This window comes from Oryzias latipes, chromosome 6 (assembly GCF_053564925.1).
Source record: "Oryzias latipes strain Hd-rR chromosome 6, Olatipes_Hd-rR_3.1".
NCBI classification, from domain to species: Eukaryota; Metazoa; Chordata; class Actinopteri; order Beloniformes; family Adrianichthyidae; genus Oryzias; species Oryzias latipes.
This window is the reverse complement of record NC_136242.1, coordinates 26,021,862-26,041,683: the sequence shown is the minus strand read 5'-3', so window position 1 is coordinate 26,041,683 and position 19,822 is coordinate 26,021,862. Positions and strand designations below refer to the sequence as shown.

At 37.6% G+C, this 19,822-nt stretch overlaps 1 protein-coding gene across 1 annotated transcript; it reads right to left on the bottom strand.

Moving 5' to 3' along the window:
* Positions 1-757: 757 nt before the first annotated feature.
* On the bottom strand, positions 758-15,906 carry cd44b (CD44 molecule (IN blood group) b). Its single transcript, XM_004070101.5, has 8 exons — positions 15,532-15,906; positions 5,088-5,253; positions 4,738-4,880; positions 4,547-4,621; positions 3,256-3,642; positions 2,725-2,790; positions 2,554-2,632; positions 758-2,433 (listed from the first exon to the last, which is right to left on the bottom strand). Exons 1-8 carry the CDS (start codon positions 15,596-15,598, stop codon positions 2,208-2,210), a joined length of 1,209 nt encoding a protein of 402 aa, XP_004070149.1. The 5' UTR covers positions 15,599-15,906; the 3' UTR covers positions 758-2,207.
* Positions 15,907-19,822: the final 3,916 nt, after the last annotated feature.

Genomic DNA, 19,822 nt, shown 5'->3' with positions numbered 1-19,822 from the left:
TTCCGTTTTTGTAGTGTAATAGATTACACTGCACCATAAAAGAGTTAATTAAACATGCAGGAAAACCCTTTTCAACACCAAGAAGGGAAAATTCAGATCATGAAATAAATAAATAAAAATTCTATATAAATGAGTCCAGCCAGCTGAATACTGTAAAATTACACATTTTGGTAGCTCTAGGTATTTTTTTACATGGGTATATATTTTTCATTTCACATTTATCTTTGCCTTATTCTTTCATATTGTGTATCAGATTTTTGAAAAAAAAGTGGAATTTTATGTGCATAGCTTATTTTACAGATAGTCTCTAGGCCTAAATTTGGTTTATTTTTAGTTTTACCTTCTCACATAAGAATAAAAGCTAGTATGCATAAAAACAAGAATGAACTCATCCTTTAACTAAAACTAAAACTATTACCCCTGTGTACTTTGTGAATACGGTACAGAACGGAGTGTACGCCAGATTAATGCCAGTTTAAAAAAAGCTTTTGTCTTGTTTTGTCAGCTTGATGACATTGCACGCATGTTAATTGCAGAACGATGCCGTCCGCATCTTTCGAAATGGCCCTCTTTGGCTTATTCATTGTTTCCTGTGTTTGCATGTTCTTGCATCCCAACCGGGCGCCATAGAAACCTCGCTTCCTCCTAATGGGAAGGCAGTGTAACTGCTCGCTTTGCCTGTCATCCCATTCATTTACTCCCATTCTCCTCACACTTACACAGTAATCACAGAGGGCACACGGCGCTGCAGCACGGCTTTGTCTGTACACATTTATTTTTGTCATGAGTTTACAAATTCTTTTCAGCAACCTCTCTTTGTTAATGAATGCATAATCAAACCTGACTACACTACTACAATCTGTGTTTTTCTGCAAGGCAAAAAGCTAGTTTATATTTTTTAAGAAAAGAAAAAAAATTAAAACGTACAAGAAATACATAGGATATGTGATGACAGAATGGCGGAACGCATGACACAGTGTACAATTTATCAAAGCCGGAGAGTTAATGCAGTTTTTTTTTTCTTAAAAACGTGTTTAAACACGAAGAGCAAGTTGTACACAAAATTACACAAACTGAATTCATTCCCTTCGCTGACACTCGCACGCAGTCATACAGACACTGCTGTCACATGTTCTTTCTCACATAGAAGCCTTTTGACAATACAAACAGTCTTCTGGAACCCAGAAGTAACTGTTCTTCACTTACATGTCAAACACTTTACTCTCACCAAGGAATGATTCATGTGCAAAAGATGTTTCTTCATCTCTATGTATCCTTTTTTTTTCACTTTTCTCTCTCTCTACAGATCAGATGAAGATCCTTACCATATTTTTATTTTCAGGATGTTATCTGTTGAATATTCACAACCCACTAAAATATGAACGTATTTGTTGTATAGTTTTTAAAAGAAGAATTGTGAAAACTATACAGCAGGTTTATTAATGCAGCACACTTTACACTTTAACCTTTTCAAAATAAATGCAGAAAACAAATCAATCTTCCTTTGTTTAAAAAAAAAAGGTGTCCTTCCTATAACAAAAATGACAAAAAACTACATTTTAACCGTTATATACAGAGAACAAGAGTTAAAATTACATTACATGTGATAGTGATGTTTGTAGGTTTTCTTTTGAAAAATTAAAAAACTGAGTCTGAAGGCAAACTCTGGAATTTACACAGATTAAACCAAAAATATATAAAACAAAACAGCACATTAATTAGCATGATTGTTGAGAATTTGGAGTCAAATATATATATTTTTAAAAAAATCTAACTGATTAGTTCCCAGATGGTGTGGAAAAATAATAAAAAAAATCCACTAAATTCATGAAATAATAAAAACTTTCAAAGGTGTAACAAACGTGTTGTTTGTAAATTAACCTTCATCTTACCATATAGCTGTCTACCTAATGCAAATAATAATACATTTATTAAACAGATATGATTTTTTTTTTCAAACTCAGAAAGTAGATTTTTATTTTTTTTAAAGTGTTGCCCTTGCTGATTTGATCAGATCCAGTAAAGAAGCAACATCTTTAATTCCAGATGTTCAGCCTGCATTAGGCAAACACTGAAAGTACAACAGACTCACTCTTACTCATCGTGCATTCAGGGCTGGGAACCAAAAGCAATTTAAAACCTCAAGTTTAGAGCTTCAGTCCTGATTTGTCTGCCACCGTGCCTGCACCTTCCACCACCTCCAACCCTCACGCCTGCTTGTCTTTATCTGGCGACTCCTCTAGCTTGATGACAGTGAACTCCTCAGTGTTACCGTTCTCCTGAAGCGTCTCTTTGTTCATGAGTGTCACCATTTCCTGGTCTCTGTCCTGGTTGAGAGAGCTGGAAGCCACCGAGGCTGCTGCTGTTGCTGCCCCGTTGCCCTCACTGCCATCTTTGGATGTGATCATGAGGGTTTTTTGCCTGCTGCAGAAGCTGTAATGACACACTCAATGTATACATTATTGCTGCTTCCTATTAATGCAAAGCTGTTAATTTCAGAAATAAAAAGTTCACAGTGCTTGCCAAAACCTTTTAAAAGGTAGATCTTCTCACCTTTTTCGTTTTACGAAGGCCAAACACACAAGAAGAATGGCTGAGACTCCCACAATCACTCCAACAACCACCAGCCAGTCTAAACAGACAAGTTGAAGGACAGATTTTTGTTTAATGTGATTGCACTTCGCTTAAGAATGATTTATGCAAAAAAAACATTACAATTCTCACCTGAATTTCCTCTCTTCTTTTCGTCAGCGCCATCGGGCAGCAGAGAACGTCCCTTACCCACAGTTTCTTGATGTAAAGCCACAAGTAAACAACGAGAAATGTTATTAAAAAGGCCTTAAGTCAAGTAAAAAGTTTTTAACTAAACTAAGTTAATATTTTACTGCTTTATCTTCAAATGTTCAAGCTTATTTATTTAATTTTAAATGAGGCTCTGAGTGTGTTTTATTTGACACTAGGGGGCAACATGAAACACCTAAGACATTTCACCTTTTTTTAAAGATAAAATATGTATTTTAAATATTTTAAAAAGAACAACTCAATGTTATGCAGTTTTTTCCCTTTTCGATTGATTATGTCATAAAATCACAAGTTGTGTGATTTATTACAGTCCAAAAAATGTTTATTTTCCAATGCGTGTTCCTGAGTTTGCTTTTGGATAACTCAAAGATAAAAGCTGTTTCTATGTTATTGAATAACTATCAGAAAGTCATGTTTTTCTAAGGTAAAATGTCATACTATAAATGCAATAACCTTTATCCTGTGTTTTCACTCCATTCAGTTCTGAATCACTGTTCTCCTGTGTGTCTTCCGGCCTTCCAACAGGGGTCACTGTAGAAGTTTCCTCCTTCTGAGTGACAGGTGGTGACATCCCAGATCCAGCAGTGTGGTCCAGTTCCCCAGGAGTGTAGGTGTCAGTCACACTGTTGGTGTCATTTTCTCCCCGAAGGCTGTCTTCATGTGAAAAATCAAAGGAACCTTCTGGCTCTTGTGTAGTGATGTCGGCCTTCTCGTCCATGGCCTCCTTTTGAAAGGCTTCTGTGGACGTTTTATTTTCAGAGTCATCCTCTGTTGGTGATTTTGGAGGGATCGGTAGGTCTTGTGCCTCATTTGGATCCCCTGGCTGTGGTGTAGACTCATCTGTATTAAGAAAAAGGGGGAAAACTGGTTTTGAAAGGTATATGGACAAAATTGTGGCAATGTTCAATAAATAGAAGCCTAATCCCATCTCCAGCAGAGTCTTAGGGTAAATTCAGGATGGAAAGGCCCTTTGGTCGGGACTGAGTCCGCTTAATTTGGTCCAGTTTGAGTCCTTAACCTTGTGCTTGGTCTGTATTCAGACTGCATTTCAACCAAATATTTTTGTTTCACACCAAATCTTATAAACCACAGCCACCCCATTCAATGTTCAATAATTATTTATCATAAAAGGCCTCAACTGCATGTTATTTAAACTTATAATAGGTTCTTAAAGTAACAAGGAACAGAAGCATTTCTGCTGAGGTCATTGTGACTTAAAAAGAGGCCCATGATTTTGACTTAAACACAATATTTTCGGTTTTAAAAGCCCTTTTCAGTGATAATAGCCATAAAGGAGAACTATGATCAGCAGAAATATGAATTCACTGATAGATGGGAGCACAGTTGTTATAAGAAAGCAGCCTTTATAAGAGTATTATGACAAAACACAAAAATGACTCATTTCCTGATTGCAGCATTCTGTATTTTAAAAAAAAGTAGAATTTTTTTGCAGCTAGAGGAAATTTAAGCTGCGTAGGCAATCTGCAGTACACATTCCACCTCAGGTTATGTCGTTTAGGCTTAAAGAATGTCGTTATTGAAGACACAGAGGGAAAATTTTAACAGCTGACCACATTGTTTTTTTATAATACAATGGGGTCCATCAGCATCATTTTCTACTAAATTCCTATTACAATTTGTGTTGAAACAGGCACCAATAGTTTTGAGTCATCATCTTTCTTTAGGTTCTGGAGCTACTTTGTTTTAATAAAATTACAGTAATGGGAAAGTGAACCTTACATACCTGGAGCATCCGAGTGGAATTCTTTCCTTAATTGAAATTTTCGTGTGCAGTTGATTTCAGGCTCATCTGACCCAACTAGAACCAGAAAATCCAGAAAAAAGAAGGCAGAAGCAGTGTCAACAAAGAAAATGTGTGTTAGAACTTCATGCACGAGTCAAATACAAGAGTTCATTCAATGATATGGAAAGCACCTTTTTCATCATAGCAGTAAACGTCGTACGTCTCTTCAGGAGACACTTTGGAATTAATGATGAAGCCTGTCATGTTTTTTGCACAGTTTTCGTGGGACATGTGTCGGAGGATGGCAATGCTCTGATTGTCAATCCAACCGTACCTGATGGGGAAATATATTATGTTAACAGTTTTAATCCCGTCAAGCATTAATTTGCCATTTATACAGGAGCGGGAAAAACATCTAAAACATGTTATAATTTGGTTAGTTTGACTTCTACACAGCTAACAAATATCCACATGCAGTGTAGAGATCATGACAAAAACACAATATGCACAAGTAATATAGGAAAAAAGATTGAAATGTCACCTGCAGGTTTGCATGGTTAAATTATAAGCCACCTCAAGTTGCTGTCTGCTTGCCAAGGAGCTCTCCAACTGTTCACACATCTTCTGAGCATCTTTGAAGCTTAGAGAGTGGCGAGATTTTCCTTCAGCCAGAAAAACGCCTGCATAGCTGCAAGAGCGAGAAGTCACTGCAACAACAAAGAAAACAAAAAATAAATAAATATGAAGTCAAACTTTGCAGTGATGAATAAATCTTTAGTTCATCAGACATAATAAACATACACAATTTTTCAATCTCGTACCCTGACAAAAATACAACCTGGAAATCGAAAGCACTGCTGATGTGTTTAGTGAGACTCTATTTCAAGAGGTACTCCTGATCATAAACCTGGATTAAGTTGGCCTTTTGCTAGCAAGCACCAAAAAAAGTCCACAAATGGCTTTAAACGTCACCATAAATCATAGTTTTTACTTTTCTGTATCTTTCTGTAATCTATCTGTGTTTTTGATTTTTCCTGTGGGCTTGGTTGTCATTCTCTGTTGGGACAAATGCAGAGGTCTGCCTTTACATTGATGTCCTTAGCTCAGATTATTATATGAAAATTGCTAACGATTTAAATGAATAATTGGGTTTGTAGTTTTGGTTCATTTGTTTTAGAAAATGAAGTAATTTTAGAAAATCAATTTTATCTGACTTATTAGATTAAGCTTGTTTCACACATAATTTGCTTTTAAAGTATATAACTGCAAATTTGAATTTGTACACCGGTGTTTTCAAGTTTACATTTGATAGTTACAGGAGGAAAAAGAAAATGCCACGTTTGACTTGACTTTCTATCATTTGTAACTCGAGTATTTTGCTGCAGCAGGAGGATCTTATTTGACAAAATTCCCCCTTTTTTCTTGAAAGGAACTTGTACATGCAGCTCCCAAAAATAAGGGAAATTAAAATTGTTATATAAAGAAAAATAATACTGTTATAACTCAATTATCGTAATATCTAATAGCCACATGTTAGAAAAAAGTTGCTTATTGGCTGTAAAAACTGAAATAAAGGGAATTTTATGGGTGTTTTGGAGCTCTTGATGGTTTTGGTCAGTAAGAAACTTGACCAAATGGTTAAAGGTTGCCTAACTTAAACCAATGACAACCTATAAAGTACCTTTTACCAAGTGAAATGATGAATCCATCGCAAAAACGCGAGTTTGCTTCAACAATTATATTAGCTGTTCGTCTCAGTCTCAAAATTCAAGCAAAGGATGCCTGTAAAGTCTTGCTGCTACTTAAAAAATGTGCTCAGGGTTAATGGTTATCCAAACCATTGAAAGTTGACCTGCAGATAGTGGGCAAAAGCTGTTTTTGTCAGCAATAAAACTACAAGAAACCAAACTTTTCTCATGAAGAACCTTAAATATCATGTTTAATTTACCATTTTTAGTGTGTAATGGAGAATTTTAAACAATAATTGAATTTTAAAATAATTAGTGATGCACTCAAAGATGCACTAAAAAATTTAGTCTTGAGAGAAAGTGTCATATTCCAACTCTTGCTAAATATCATTTTGGCCCCAAAAGATCTTAAAATGAACTCATGTTTGTGCAAAAATATGTTTTTTAAAAACATAATTTACCCTTTTTATAGTTAGGTAGAGCTTTGTTGCAACATTCTAAAGAGCTGCATCTCGAAGTGAAAGATTGTTTCTGAGAAAGCCACCAAAGTTTCTCAGGAAATATTATGCGGTGGATATCGCACAGAGATGTGAAAGATTCTGCAGGCAAATGCTGTGCCTGTTAATCAAATAGAAAAAAAGAAAAAAGAAACAACTATGCAATGCCAAATCCTGACACTGCTGTGACAAATGCAAAGGTTGTGAAAGGTCTCTGTAAAAAAAAAAAAAAAAGCATATATAAGTAAAGACAGGAAAAGCAAACACCTGTTTCCTTCCTTTGAAAACCCCGAACTGAAAACAGGGTGCCAATAGTTCTGACAAAGGTGCCACTAAGTAAGAATAGTTAAATCATTTCACAAGTCATATCAACTTTCATTTAACAAGAACTAAACTAAAAATGAAACAAACAAATCCAAGTTTATGCAATTTTTAATACAACTATTTATTTATTTTTTCCTCAAGTTATTAGCCACAATGACCTTTTTGACACAATATCCTGACCTACACACTAACAGATACACAACAACAAAAAACTCTTAAAAATGAAGATCTAGTTACAAAGTTGACTTTAATTTTTTTATTACTTTAGATTAGCTGTGTTAAAGGTTTTTATAATACTGCCTATCACAGTTACAATTTAGCAGAAGCAGGAAGTTCACCTTCTTCCTAACAGCGGTTCTTAAAGACCCACTCTAATAAAATCGTTTTTTTGACATGTTTTTTTTTTAGCATTTTTCTTATGACAGAGGAAATATATATAGAAAATAAAGATAAAAATGTGTTTCTAATTATTTCTTCATTCAAATCGTGTTGAATCAGGAAAAGACAAAAAAACTGGCGTGGGAAAAAGCTTTAAGTTGTTACGTAAAAGTCATATTTTACATCAATTTTTATGTTAAGGTTCCAGAGGTTCGCATATGAAGTCTGGCCATTTTTTCAATTGCTCCCAAACCACATGGACCAATGATATGAAATGTGTGCCAAATTGTGTCACTGGCACTCCAACATCAGACATACCATTTTATTTTCCCATCATACATGATACAAATTCTATATAAAGTTTTATATTAAAATGTCAAATGTCTGCATATGAATTCTGGCCACATTTTTCAATAGCTTCCGTACTATGTGACCCAACGAGTCCAAATGCATCCCATTGGTCAAGAGTTATCCTTGACTGAAAAAAAAAAACAATGTAGTAACAAACGTGGAGCTCCCAGCGGCCATGTCAGGTGTTATCCGGGGGCCAGAGTTGGTGACATCGAGGCGAACCTTAGGATCTAAGCCCAGAGTAAGTCCAGGTTCCATCGAGTCGTGATTCACGCAGGCGGTAATGATGCCCGACGGAGACAATCAAAGGTGGTTAAGTTAAACGTAGCTTCAATGTGTAAACTGGCTTAGTCAATGTCAGACACCGTAATTTTTCTCTGGTTCCCTGCCAAACATATTCAGTGATGAAATATACAGCCGCTTTTCATCACTTAACCGCTGGTTAGCCAGATGGTGCCCAGAAAATGGCGTTGTTTTTGTGGATAATTGGAGCGCATTTTGGGGAAAGCCTGGTCTCATGCGGAGAGATGGCGTCCATCCTACTCTGGTCGGTGCCACTCTTCTTTCTAGAAATATTTCTGCTAGCCTTAGTCGATCAACCTGACAACCCAGAGACGAGACCCGGGCGCAGAGCAGCAGTGTAAAACGCTCCTCTGAGCCTCCCTTAGGGTTAGTGCTGGTGCAAAACCCATGCAGGGAAAGTCAAGCAGGTCCTAGCTTTAGCTTATGTGCTGAAAGACAAGTAAAAGGAGCGCGTCACAGAAACCTTGAAGTGACAGACAGCAGTACTCACAAGCAGAATTAGGATGTCATTAAATGTGGTTTATTAAACATTCGATCCATTTCCTCCAAGTCCCTCTTAGTCAATTAAGAGGAACTTAGTTAATCAATGATAACAAACTTAATCTACTAGCCTTAACAGAAACATGGCTCCAACAGGATGACTATGTTAGACTGAATGAAGCAACCCCCCAAGTTATAATAACTATCAGAAATCCAGGATTTCAGGGAAAGGAGGTGGTTTGGCAGTAATATCACAGTCTAGCTTACTCCTCAGCCCTAAAAATTACTCATGTTTATAACTCTTTTGAAAGCATCATATTCACCCAAACCCAAACAGGAAGACTCGAAAACCTGTTTTATTCGTAACTATTTATCACCCCCCGGCCCGTATTCAGAATTTTTAACTGAGTTTTCCGATGTCCTATCAACTACTATTTTAGATTCTGATCAAATTATAATATTAGGGGATTTAAATATTCATGTTGATGACCCCAGTGACTGTTTAGGAAATGCCTTTGCAGCTTTATTAGATCATGTTGGTTTCACCCAAAATGTAAATGAACCCACTCACTGTCACAAGCACACCCTGGACCTTGTATACCCATGGTACATAGATTGGCCAGCTGAGTGTCCTTCCTCATAACCCCATCATTTCTGATCACTTTCTGATTACCTTCCAGTTTACATTAGAACATGCTACTGCCCCAGTGAATAAGAAACAACTTAAAAGAACCTATCTGACCGTTCTGTGTCTGAGTTTAAACTCAGAGTTCAACCAATACTTAGTAACATTCTGAGGATTCTGAGTCCAGCTCCCATAGCATCAGTCCTAGAATAAATGACCTGTTTGTTAATGATGCCTTACAAGCCCTCAGGAGTACACTTGATGTTGTCGCCCCCCTGAAACCTAAACTTGATCGACAACACTGAGTAGCACAGTGGTTTAACGCTGAAACCAATCTCTTAAACAAGTAACCCGTAAGTAGGAAAGAGAATGGCGCCGCTCCGGTTCAGAGCAGTCTCTGAATACCTGGAAACATAGCCTATTAAATTATAAACAAGTTCTGCGTAGAGCTAGAATCCAGTACTATTCAACCTTTATATCAGAGAATGGAAATAATCCAAGATTTCTTTTTAGCACTATTGCTAGATTAACTCGCAGTCAGAGCTCAGTAGAACCATATATTCCTGTTTCTCTCAGCTCTGATGATTTTCTTACATTTTTCTATAGTAAAATCTCAAATATTAGACACAAGTTGAATCAAGTTATTCCTACTATCAGCCCAGAGCAGGCTGAAGTGGTAGAAGTGAAGGCATCCATAGAAACCTCTGTAATATTAGAGTAACAGAGTAGCAGTGAAGCAGTCTAATTTTAGACTGCTTCACTGCTTCATAACTGCTTCATAACATCAGTTATTTAGTCCTCAAAATCCTCAACTTGTTTGTTAGACCCAATTCCCATTAGACTTTTTAACCCTTGCGCTATCCTAGGCACTTTAACATTGGGAGTTGGGTCATTTAGACCCACTAGACAGTGCTCTGAACCGTTTTCTTTCAATGATTTGTGATCTTTACTGGTGTCCATGGATTACATGAAATCTTTCCACCTTTATCCACCTTTGCCATGGTAGGAATAACATATCAAAGTAAGGGTGGGGTCATCTAAGATAGCACAAGGGTTAAAGAAACCTTCCCCCTAATTAATGATTCCATACTAACGATAATGCATACCTCTCTGGAAACAGGTTATGTGCCACAGTCTTTTAAATATGCAGTTGTTAAACCTCTTCTGAAAAAGCCCAGTTTAGATCCTAACAACCTGGCCAACTATAGACCAATATCAAGCCTCCCCTTTATTTAAAAAATCCAGAATCAAGTTCAAGATCCTCCTGTTAACCTACAAGGCCTTACATGGTATGGCCTCATCCTATATCAAAGACCTCATAGTGACTTACCATCCAAATAGAACACTTTGCTCCCAAAATGCAGGACTGTTTGTGGTTCCAAGAATTAAAGTACAATTGGAGGTAGAGCCTTTAGTCATCAAGCCCCTGTTTTATGGAACAAGCTCCCAGCTCATGTAAGAGAGGCTGACACAGTTTCTACATTTAAAGTTAGACTCAAAATATTTCTTCTTGGACAGGCTTATTGTCAGACTAGCTAGTATTCAGAGATTATTTAACTTAATGTCAATGTGTTTAAATTAAACTTAATAACAATTACAATTAGTTGTTAGTAGGCTGCTTGTAATTTTGAAGCTGGGGTAGCCATGGTGCACTGGGGTTCTGTCCTCTTTTCTCATCTACTTCTACCCTCCTTCTCTTCTCTATTCTTGATTATTACTCATCATTTAGTTCTCAATGCCTCTGTTTGGTGCAGTGTGATTCATGTGCTGTCCCTCTTTCCCACTCCCCAGGAGGGGAGTGGCTGTGGATCCTGTCTCCAGCTCGACTTGTGCCCCCGGCCGTCCCCCCAACTCCATCTGGATGAAGCTCGTCTGCTGGACTTTAAATATGTAGTTGTAGGGTTAGATGAGCTAATTCTTCTCTATGAGTTCTGGTACATCGCCTGTCTGTCCTGGGGGAGGATCCCTCCTTCATGTGGGCACCCCTGAGGTTTCTTCGTTTTTACTGGAATCCGTTTTTTTAGGAGTTTTTCCTTACCGCGAAGGGGGGGTCTAAGGGCAGGGATGCCCAGTTTAGTTTAGTCTGTTTAATTAGTTCCATTTAGTAGTTCCCTTTTGAGTTGGGCTATACAAATAAAATTGAATTGAATTGATTTCAATATCTGAAGGACTCTATTATGTGCTTCCTTCCTCCAGCTATTTGCCAAAGATTGCTCCTCTTATGTTTGACCTTTTTTGTAGCGCCCCAGCTTTGTCAGTATTGTGACAACCCACTTGGATCATCACCTAAGGATGAAGAAAATGAGCTAAGCTATCTGCAAGCTGTCCGTCGTACATGACTGCAATTCAAAGTGTCTTATGCCGTTTTTAGCCGAAATCAAAAAATCTGTATTATGTGTCTGATGTTGAGATGACAGTGCTACCATTCGGCTTCTGTTTTGACTCGTTAGGTCACATGTCAGCTATTGAAAATATTTTGCCAGAAATCATATGCCAACCTCAGAAATTGTAATATAAGGATTCATATAAAATACTCAGCATATATGATAGCAAAATAAATTGGTGTGTGAGGTGTTGGTATGTCGGCGCCATAATTTGGCACATACTTGGGATCATAATGTCAACATGGTTTGGAAGCGTTTGAAAAAAATATCATAATATTATCTTAAAACAATTTTTCTTATGAAAACGTTGCAAAATAAATAAGATTGTTTAAACACAACATGAGGAAATGTTTCATTGTAATTTATTCCTTTTTGCAAAGCATTTAGTCTCGTGTTTGATCTAAAATCTTTGCCATATCATGAACTTGTTTTGTTGATGGTCCCTTAGAGACACCACCAGGGATCCGCGCTGGCTGTCTGCCTCATGCATGACAGTGGAGGGAGTTGAGTTTGAGTGGAGGGATCAAAGGGAGTACAGCTCAAAATGAGTGGACGAAAACAAAAGCTGACATGAATCAGAGGAGTTCGAATCAGTATTCACAGAGAATGACCATGAGTATCTTTATAAACTCTGGAAGCCTGTGATGCCAGTGCCCAGGCTCCTCCAAAAGCTCCACTGTCACCTGGAGCTGAAACCAAGGAGACCCCAAAGCCTGGCTGCAAAGACGGGGAGAAGGGCAGCTCTTAAGGAGAAGTTTGCCAAAACCTCCTGCTGCATTAGAAGTAGCTGACAAGCCAGGGTCTTTTCATGCAATTCCCACTTTGTCTCATTACCTTTTATTTTTATTTTTTTGGCCTGTTTTCCTACACTTTCAGTGCTGCTCAGACAGACTGCCACATCAAGACTGTATACACTTTAAATGCTGATCTAGCCATGGCAAGAAAAGGTGTTATTTTTATCCTTTTATCTACTCTTTTGAGTCGTTCCCAGACACGCTTAATTGAAAATGTTTTCGTTTAAGTCCTCAGAAAATACCACAAAGTTAGAAACGCCATGCTTGAACACAGTACACTCTGTGTTCCGTCATATCCATTACATCTCGTTGGCCACAGTTAACTAGCTAGTTCTGTGAACCTTGCTGTTTGAACCTCCCACTTTCCTTTAGTGACCTGCATTAATCAGATCTTCACCAGGTTGATGGAAAGGAAGGAACAATGTGGTTTACTGAGCTTCTCTTTGGCAACCACCAACTAAATCTTCTTAAACTACTAAATATTTTCAGTTTATTCAAATAATTCATTTGTGATAAAATAGATAAATCAAAATATAACATCAATCAACTTTATTTTTGCGGGCATTTTTTGCAGACTGAATCTCAGTGGTTTTCGGGAAGCTTGGGAAGCTGTCTAAAGGCATAAATTATTGTATGCCACTGAACAGATTTTAGAAATAAATATCTTTTTAGTGCAGGAAGTATCTTTCTGATTGTCATGTTTTTGCTGGGCAGTCATATTTGAGTAGGTTTTAATGCACATCAGTTTAGGAAAACAACACAAAAATTTAAATCTGATATCAATGCTTTAGTTAACAAAAAATAATAGATTATAGGTCTCCATGTGGCACATAAAGTTAAGTTTGGAAATGAGACAAATTGGAAATTAAAAACTAATCAAATGTACAGATTGTTATTTTACATGCAATGCAGTGGAGTTCATTGAGTGCAGATATATGGTTTTCTTAAAAAAAAAATACATTGGGAGGAGCCCATAGACAAGGCAGGGCTCAGTTTGTTACTCCTGAAAGTGATGAAGCTGTTGAATAAACCCATGAACTTTGGACTAAAATGATCTGTGAAGCTGAAACAGACTCTGGAGTAATACTACATCAGGCTCAAATGGGTTTTATTTATTGAAAGGTATTTTAGAAACATTTTTGTGATAATGTTCCAGAAATAGAAATCATTTAATCAACACTGTCTATTGGTGTATGTTCGTGTGCTCAACAAATAGCTGTGAAACACATTTATTTGATAAAAAGGAAGGTGTGTAGGCATGCATTTGTTGACAGATAATGGTAATAGTGTCAGGAACCCATGGATAAAGCAGGAGACCAGTTAGATAGGTGAAACCTAATATTCTAATAAATAAAAATAAACATGACAAAACCATGGGAGCAACATAAGAGTGAAAAAGCAGATGATCTGAGAGCCAGTCCCTTATATAAACTTACTGAGGACAATGAACTGAAATCAAGACAGCTGTGGATGATTGGCAACTCAAACCTGGTGTGACCGACAGAGGAAAAACAGAACATGACCAAAACAAAGAACAAAAGTAAAACACTTAATCACCACGATTAGATTCTTTATGAAGCTGCTATTGCTCCATTTTTTCTTAATCCCAACATTTTATTCATAAGGCAAGTGGTCCTCATGAATAAGAAGAGCATCGTTATCTGCCGTAAAGAATTTGTTTAGCTGCTGTATGTTGGCGCTACAGTTGGAGGGTTTAAGCATGTGTTCAGCAGTACTTGGTGCCCTTGCAGGCACAAGCTCCTCTTTGTCAAGATCATGTCCTTGGGCCCTCAAACAATCCTTCACCATGAAACACGACCCCAAACTGAGGCCGAAACCAAACAAGCCAAGAAGACTACGTTTGGAGAAGTAGAAAAAAGGGAAAGAGGTTACTGTGGTAACATTTCTGTAAGTCTCTTATCTCCTTAGATAAAAAGTGACCGTAAGCTTTGTAACACTAAGAGGAACAGATAAGAGCAACGTTTTATAGGTCTTTTAAAGCTTTTTGGTGTTTTAGGGTCTTTATGATCTGTAGTTGAGTTTTATTTACTTTGGTGAATTCAATGAGGAAAAGTAAAAAAGGTTTTTATAACATACATGAATAAACCTCTTCTTTGTTCTAGTGGTCCAACAATGTGACTTTTATAAATGAAAATATTATAAAGTCTATAGTCAACAACTGAATAAACATTTGCAAGCGTAAAAAACTTTCTGTTGGCGCTATTAATAGGTTAATTCGTCTTTTTTTCTTTAAGGCTATTTTTTTTGTACAGTGTTCTGTGAGTATCTAATTGGTTCAGTTGGTGGTCTGGCCAGCCCCCAGGTGATGCTTTTCATGTTAACTTGAATTAAATATACTGTAAACACATATGTATGATGCACACACACAACAATCATTTTAGTTCACAGTAAGACTTACCAGTGACAAATATAGTTTGAGTCACCAAAAGGAATATAACAGTTCTCCTCCTCTCTTTTCTCCTTCATGGAGTGCACCTAAGCTGTATTGATAGCCTTTTCCTATTTTTCCCTGTTTAATCCCAGTCTGATTTATAGCTACATGCTGACTGTTCTTTGGTACGTTGCCAGAGGGGAGTCTTTATGAACAAGCAGACCACTAGATCCTCAGGGACCGAAGCAGACAAGCCCTTGATCTGCCTGATTCTAAAATAATTTTACCTCTAGAGAGGTATCGCTGCAAGCAACAAATCCAATCAAAACCTTGGAGCATCCTTTGTTTCAAAGCATGACATAAAAAAGAAATAAATAAAGGAAGAAAATCCCTCTGAACTTAGGTAACCTTTGTCAAATCTGCAGACATTATCGAAATTATTGATCGAAAAAGTTAAAAGTGTGAATGAGACAGAAGAATAAGCAAGAACGCCTGTGCTCTTTGTGTCTGTGAGGCATCTCAGACTGCCAGACATAAGCCTGTCTGTGCTGGTGTAGCACATGCTCCCTTGCTGGCATTCACTCATCCTTTCCACAACCACAGTCTGCCCGTTTTTTACCGGTTCTGTTATGTGAACTGTACTATTAAAGACGGCAAAACATTCCAGCTCTGAGATTTAAATGAAAAAAATCACATTTTCCACAGAGTAATAAATAATACACACAAAATTGAACACAAAGAGACACGGATGAAGGCAAAGTAATCTCACCTTCAAGTTCAGCAAAACTACAGGAGGCCAGTAATCCAAAGGTGACCCCGAATAGAAAAGTCCACATCTTGAACAAAGCTCCTGGAGACGGCAGGGAGAGCAGCTGCGGCGAAAGGTGTGAAACAGTTCTGCTCTGCACTGGTCTTCCTTTCCCAATAAGCAGAGTGGCAGCTGATGTGTGTGTGTGTGTGTGTGTGTGTGAATAAAGGAGCAAGACAAAACAGAAAAAAAATAGATGCAACAGAAATAAAGAAAAAAACGTTAAGTTTGTGTGAAAGTTGCTGATTGAGATTCAACTCTCCCGGATCTAACTTTTCTATTCTCTTTGCTGCAGAAAAACACAAGCTGGTAGCGTGTACAGATGAGGAAGAGTGCTTCCTGTGAGCACACACCCTTCTGCCTCTCCCACACTTGCCCCACCTCCTTGCCCGCCCCAAATCAAGCACTGCTTAGTTATTTCCCCTCCTGCACACTTTTCTTCTCTTTTTCATCTGCCTACAGATCATCTCTTCTCGTCTTCTTCCTGCCTAATCTTATTTGCACTCTGCCTCATGCCCACCCCACTTCCTTTTTTTCGCTGATGACAGTTATGGCAGCCCATCTGACCTTTTAGTACTTTGTTTTTTTTTACTTTTTCTCTTTTATTTTCTCGATTTTAAACTTTATAACCTATCAGAAGAAGTCATGCAAAGACCCAAACATTCTATTCATGTCTTCCATAACAATACTCATGGATATGATCATATTGATTAATCAGGTCCAATTATTTTATAGTGCTAAAACAAAAAGAAATGTATTACTTTTGCCTTTCTAACTCAGCCATGTTATCTCAACAGTGAGAGTTTCATTTTCCATCACGATAAGCCTGTTTCTACTCTCACTTTATCAGTTGATGGATTGAAGCCTGCTCAGGTTTCTGCAACCCCCCCCCCCCCAAGCAACAACATATCATGTGCTGTTTGCATGTGATTGTTCAAGACCATTCTGAAAGAAACAACTGTGATTAAAAAAGTATGACTAGAAAGCTTGTAATTCTGTGACTTCCCTGCAAACAGCCATAAGGACAGTTACTTGGTAGTCATGGGAACACCACTCTAATAAAGAGTGACCTGGATCAAGCAGATCCAAACAAACTTTTTTTTAAGTTCAGCTGTTAGAGTTAACCCCTTGATGCCTATTAATGTAAATAGGCATTAAACTGCTTCAGGTTCATTATTACCTTAATTTAGGATTTACGTGAAAGCAAAAGCCTAAGTGTTTTTTTTTAATAGCTGGAAATAATTCAGGTGTCAAGAGGTTAAAATAGTTTTACTGAAAAGGAAAAAAGCAAATGTAAAATCAATATTTTACAGGTTTTATCCTGATCAGATAGCTGTGATATAATTGGATATCTTAGTATGCAGAAAATATATTTATAAAATAATGATTCAAATTTGGAAAAATCTGATCTACAAGTAGATGCTATTCAAAAGTGACAGAAAACAGGATCTACTTTTTAAAAAAAATAAACTCAGTGGCCTTGTGGTAAAGTGTCCACCCTGAGACTGGAAGGTCATGAGTTCAAATCCTAGCCAGGTCATGCCAAAGACATGCATTCTGTGGAGAAATTTCATTTTTACACCAAAAATGGACCAAATGCCTCCCTGCTTGACACTCAGCACTAAGGTGTTGGATTGTGGGGTTAAACCACAGCCTGGCTGTGTCTGCAGCTCACCACACTCCCAGAGGGTCAAATGCAGAGATTAAATTTCACACACCTAGTTGTGTGACGACTAATGGGACTTAAACTGGTTTCTGTGTTGGTGAAAGAGCTGCTAAACCTTTAAACAACTCTTGCAGCATTAATTCTGGTGTGATTACTTTTGTTTTATGAGCCATCTTTATCTTCAGACACTGTTGTTTTTACTAGAATGACAGATGTTGTGTTCAGTTGGTAAAGCGAAAACAAAAAAATAGAAAAAGAAAAACACCCACCAGAATAGAAACTGCTTTAACCATCTGAACTTTCATGAACACCTTCGGGAGACCACAGGAGCTGAGGTTCTACTCTGTTTGTTCTTTGAATACAAGGATTTCAAAACCGTCGCCTAAGTCAAAAGGAAAGATTAAAGAGGTCACATTTACACTCTTTCTCCTGCCTTCCAAAAAAAAAGTAACTTCCTGTTTCAACCATTTCCTTAGAGACACCATAGAAACGGCTTAAACAAACAGCAATGTTAATGGCAATTTTCCGTTGATGCAATACTGTTGTATCATAATGAATGTCTAAAAAGACAACAGGAAAAAATACTGAGCATTACAAGTGTTGGAAAGCTCCAATTTCTGCCTCTGCTGTCTCTGAAAAACAAACTCGCTGTGGAGTCAGGGGCCGTGTAAATGATTAACATTGTGATAGATAAGTCCACACCTGGTCATAAACATCACATACAGGGTTAAAAACGGACCAACTCTTTCAATACAGGCAGGCCCTTCCACTAAAGTCAAACAAACATTATCTACATCATGTTTGAACCTATCATGTTTATAGGCTTGTCTGACTAAAAATGTCAATTATTTTACTCAGCACACTTTTGATTTACGTCAAAAAAGTTCAGAAAAAAACAATGAAGTTTGAACTTTCTCTACAGAATGCAAAGTAAATTGGAGTAGCAGTGAGTTAGACATTAAGATGCTGAGTCAGCCGTGAAAAAGGAAGATTCCATGACAGTTTCTCAGTAAGAGCAGACATGTGCCGTCATCAGAAACGCTTGTGGTAATGGCTAACTAACGGAACTTTCCCAGCATTCCTCATGTCTCTGAATGCGGGCGTCCTTGGAACATGGGCAGAGGAGATTTCAAGATGTGCCTTTTTTTGTGTGTGTAGCACAGCCTGAAAAGTCATTATACCATTCGTTATTGTCCATTTACAAAATGTGTTAAAGATCCACTTCCATGAAAATGGTGTTTTTAGGATTCTTGAACAGTTTTCTGATGATTGAGGACATATATTAAGAAAATAAAACTCAAAATTGCAATTCTGAATATTTCTTTATTCAAATGAATCTGGAACAGAAAAAAAAATATTGTTGACAAAAGCTTTATAGTTATAATGTAAAATCTAAAATCAGCAGGTGATAAGCTCCCTGCCCCGCTCCATTCTAAATTGTCCACCTGTAGACGATTACTTTTCCTTGTTTGAACTGGAATCTGGCTCAAAGCTGTACAGCTGGATAGCTCCAACATTGTTCGCCATATTTGTTGTACCGGTAATTTTAGGTTGGGGGCACCAACAGTCCCGCCCAGAACTCAGAGGCGATTTCGAATGAAATCCTGCCACTCAGGATAAACTATGTCCTAGAAAACAACACAAGTTTTTATTTCATTTTTCACTTTGGCTAAAATTCACACAATGATAACTAAAAGACCACTGGGAACACTTTTGAAATGGATGAAAAGATGATTGGAGTGTGTCGTCAATGGAAAGGGAGAGACCAGACATGTGTACAGAGGTAAATTAAGTTAAACATTCTTTCCTACTCACTAAAATTCTGATTTTCTGTGTAATTTATTAGGTTTAAACATTATTAAAGCTACCCCCCCAAAAAAACATAAAAAAATAAATAATTTAACCCTTGTGCTATCTTAGATGACCCCACCCTCACATCGACGTGTTCTCCCTACCGTGACAAAGGTGGATAAAGGTGGAAAGATTTCATGTAATCCATTAACACCAGTGAAGATCACAAATCATTGAAGAAAAAAGGTTCAGCGCACTGTCTAGTGGGTCTAGATGACCCAACTCCCAATGTTAAAATGCCTAGGATAGCACAAGGGTTACACAACTTTTACAAACATCTCAGAGGACGTGAAAGCGGTTGTTTAGGTCTTCACCTTGTTTTGTACTTTTCAAGCTCAGCCTCACCCTGCTGTGTCTCAGCCTTCGTGAGATTTTCTGGCATCATGAGAGCATGACTGGACTTCTTCAAAAGGCCCGGCTTAGCAACAGCAACAAAGCAAAGGCCCCTTTTCTGTTTGGGTGCTGGGACATCAGAGAGAGCCAGATGGATGGAGTAGTTTAAGCATACTGTATATGTAAATGGAATGCCCTGTGTCATCTGTACTGTTGGTCTGCGCAGTGAAAAGCCTCTGCATGTGGCTGCTTTTTTTTTTCTGGGGTGTGCCTTCCTTAAGAAAACCGGTGGTTAAAGACCGGTGAAGAAAGCAAATGAATCAAGATGATTTCATCAATGTTTCTGAAGGAAGAGGAAAATGAGGAAGTTTATGGGGTACATTTTTACAGCAACATAGCAGA

What these genes read in the sequence shown, in the direction of transcription:
- cd44b (XM_004070101.5), bottom strand. Translation starts at nt 15,598, where the DNA reads ATGTGGACTTTTCTATTCGGGGTCACCTTTGGATTACTGGCCTCCTGT. An exon ending in TTAACCATGCAAACCTGCAG is followed by an intron (nt 4,881 to 5,087) that starts GTGACATTTCAA and finishes TTTCCCCATCAG; the next exon opens with GTACGGTTGGATTGACAATC. An exon ending in AGTGAAAACACAGGATAAAG is followed by an intron (nt 2,791 to 3,255) that starts GTTATTGCATTT and finishes CTTTACATCAAG; the next exon opens with AAACTGTGGGTAAGGGACGT.